At 29.1% G+C, this 2,169-nt stretch overlaps 1 protein-coding gene across 1 annotated transcript in view; it reads left to right on the top strand.

Annotated features, from left to right (window-relative positions):
* The first annotated feature begins 1,636 nt into the window (after positions 1–1,636).
* The window catches only part of LOC117173244, a 4,692-nt gene continuing 4,159 nt past the window's right edge, over positions 1,637–2,169 (top strand). Inside the window, exons 1-2 of the mRNA XM_033361710.1 lie at positions 1,637–1,776; positions 1,858–1,953. Of these exons, the coding sequence (XP_033217601.1) occupies positions 1,737–1,776; positions 1,858–1,953 (136 nt within the window). The 5' untranslated portion in view covers positions 1,637–1,736. The remainder of the gene's footprint in view (positions 1,777–1,857; positions 1,954–2,169) is intronic.

The raw sequence follows: 2,169 nt of genomic DNA, 5'->3' as shown, positions 1-2,169 counted from the left end.
CTTATTCTAGCTAGGCTTACTCTGTCGGCTCCCCGGTGTATATGGGTCCATTTTTAAACTCCAAGCGCCCCACGCCTTTTGCACGAAAATCCGGAATTTTCGAGGTTTCCGCTTAGAAATGGATATCAAGTTGAATCCTATAATGGTCGTTTGTATTTCATTCTTTTTGTTCTTAAACATAATTTATTTTTATCCGAGCTATATTCAATCCAGGGATAGAATATGGTTTATCTTATATTATCCCAACAAATACAGAGAAAACCATTGTTGAAGTTTGACTCGCAGTTTTACTGAAAAAGAATGCAGGTTGCCATTTTTTCATGCGTGCACCTACATTGCACAGTGGGGCAAAAAAAGTTCTTCCAGAAAATTTTGATGAGAGCTGACAATCTTGATCCGATTTGAGCTATTTTTGTTGAAGGAAACCTATCTAAGTTTTAAAGAGATTTGTGAAAGCCGATTGTTGAAAGAAGTCAAGAAACTCTTGACAAATTATATGATTATATGATTGAAAGGAAAAATAAAAAAGGGGTAAAGAAAATTTATTCACCTTTTTAAGATAAACAATTTTCGCATTTAGTCACTATCGCTCCACGTCGCATTAAGTCACTGTACCGTTCTAAGTCTGTTTTCCCAAGTTTTCAGGAAAGCCGATTAAAAGTTTAAATACCTAACAGAATTCAGAAATACAGACGAAAAATTTGAAAACGGTTGAAGTAAATTTCGCAGATTCTAACCTATCAATTTCCATTATATTTTTGTCAAAATTCATGATAGCTATGAATGAAATACGTAAATTCTTGTATTTTTCACGCTTATACTTTTCAGGAGTTTTCTATCAAATCTTTTGAAGTATTGCTTTAGATTCTTCTTCTTTTATTTTTCCACTATTCATTTAGAAAGATAGACCACATGACATCTTATGTAAGATACAATAATACAATGATTTTTTAATCACACACAATATACATATTAGAGAATAAATAATCTTTTATTTGTTTACTCTTTTCAAAATTGTTCTAAGTTAATTATTACTTCGAGATAACGATAAACAATATTATAGTATAAATAATAATTCCTAGTTGAACCTCGATGTGGTTTTCTTCTTCAAAGTAGTCATCTAAAATCATCAAAATAGATATTTAGGGTTCCAATCGTGTACAAAGTCACAAATATTTTCCGACGTTTCGTGAAAATTGCAGTTCACTTCCTCACTGCTAACTTGCAACTGAGGTATCTGGTTATGTTGTTCTTACGTATGCATAATCTCTGCGATGCCTGTGATAATGAACCAGCATGAAAGCATTAAATCTATAAGTGGTATAAAATATTTACAAACTATATTTTTGAAATTTTCCTACAAAGAAAGAATATTAAAGAATAGCACATATTTTAACAAATATATATTTTTTAGATATTCACATACCCGCATTAATCTATTGTAATATGTATTATCTAAATCTAGAGATTTTTATCGCTTCATATACGTACATTGTACGTAATATACTTTTCGGAAATCATAAATCAAGGGGCTATAAGTTCATAAGTGTATCGTATAGAAAGATAAGTCACAATAGGTTATCAGTGTTATGTAATGAACTCTTTATCAATATCACAAGTAATGTTTCTTGAGTCCGATCAATTCAGTTTCATATAAACATCTGAATAAGTAATATATGTACAATTGAGTGAATTTTGTATTTATTAAAACAAAGCAAATTGAAAAATAAAGAAGAATGAAGGCGTCCGCATTTTCTACGTCATTCTTGATTTTTTGTAAGTATTTTTGGTCTATTTGTTGATTCTTATAATTATTTTGTCTTTTGAGCAAGACAAGTGAAACTACATTTTTAATAGGTTCATTGAGTAGAATACCAGCTCTAACATTCGATCCTGTGGTATCTATGAAAGAAACTACACGGAGTGATTCTTATAATTTGAAATTAATTTACAGTTAAGTATATTTCCTTAGACATTGATCATATTTAAGTCTCTAAATTTCTATATTTTATTAAATGAATTCAGGAATACTATGAACAGTAAAATATCAGTACCTTATTTATTTATTTCTATATTTAACTAATTGTCATAACTTCAATGAACTGAAATTTTGTTAAAATAAATAATTTTCTATCTAATAATAGGAAGTACAATAATGATATTTATTTA

The sequence above is a fragment of the Belonocnema kinseyi genome, chromosome 5, assembly GCF_010883055.1.
Source record: "Belonocnema kinseyi isolate 2016_QV_RU_SX_M_011 chromosome 5, B_treatae_v1, whole genome shotgun sequence".
Taxonomy (NCBI): domain Eukaryota; kingdom Metazoa; phylum Arthropoda; class Insecta; order Hymenoptera; family Cynipidae; genus Belonocnema; species Belonocnema kinseyi.
Note: the sequence above shows the minus strand (reverse complement) of the source record. Positions and strands in the feature narration are given on the sequence as shown.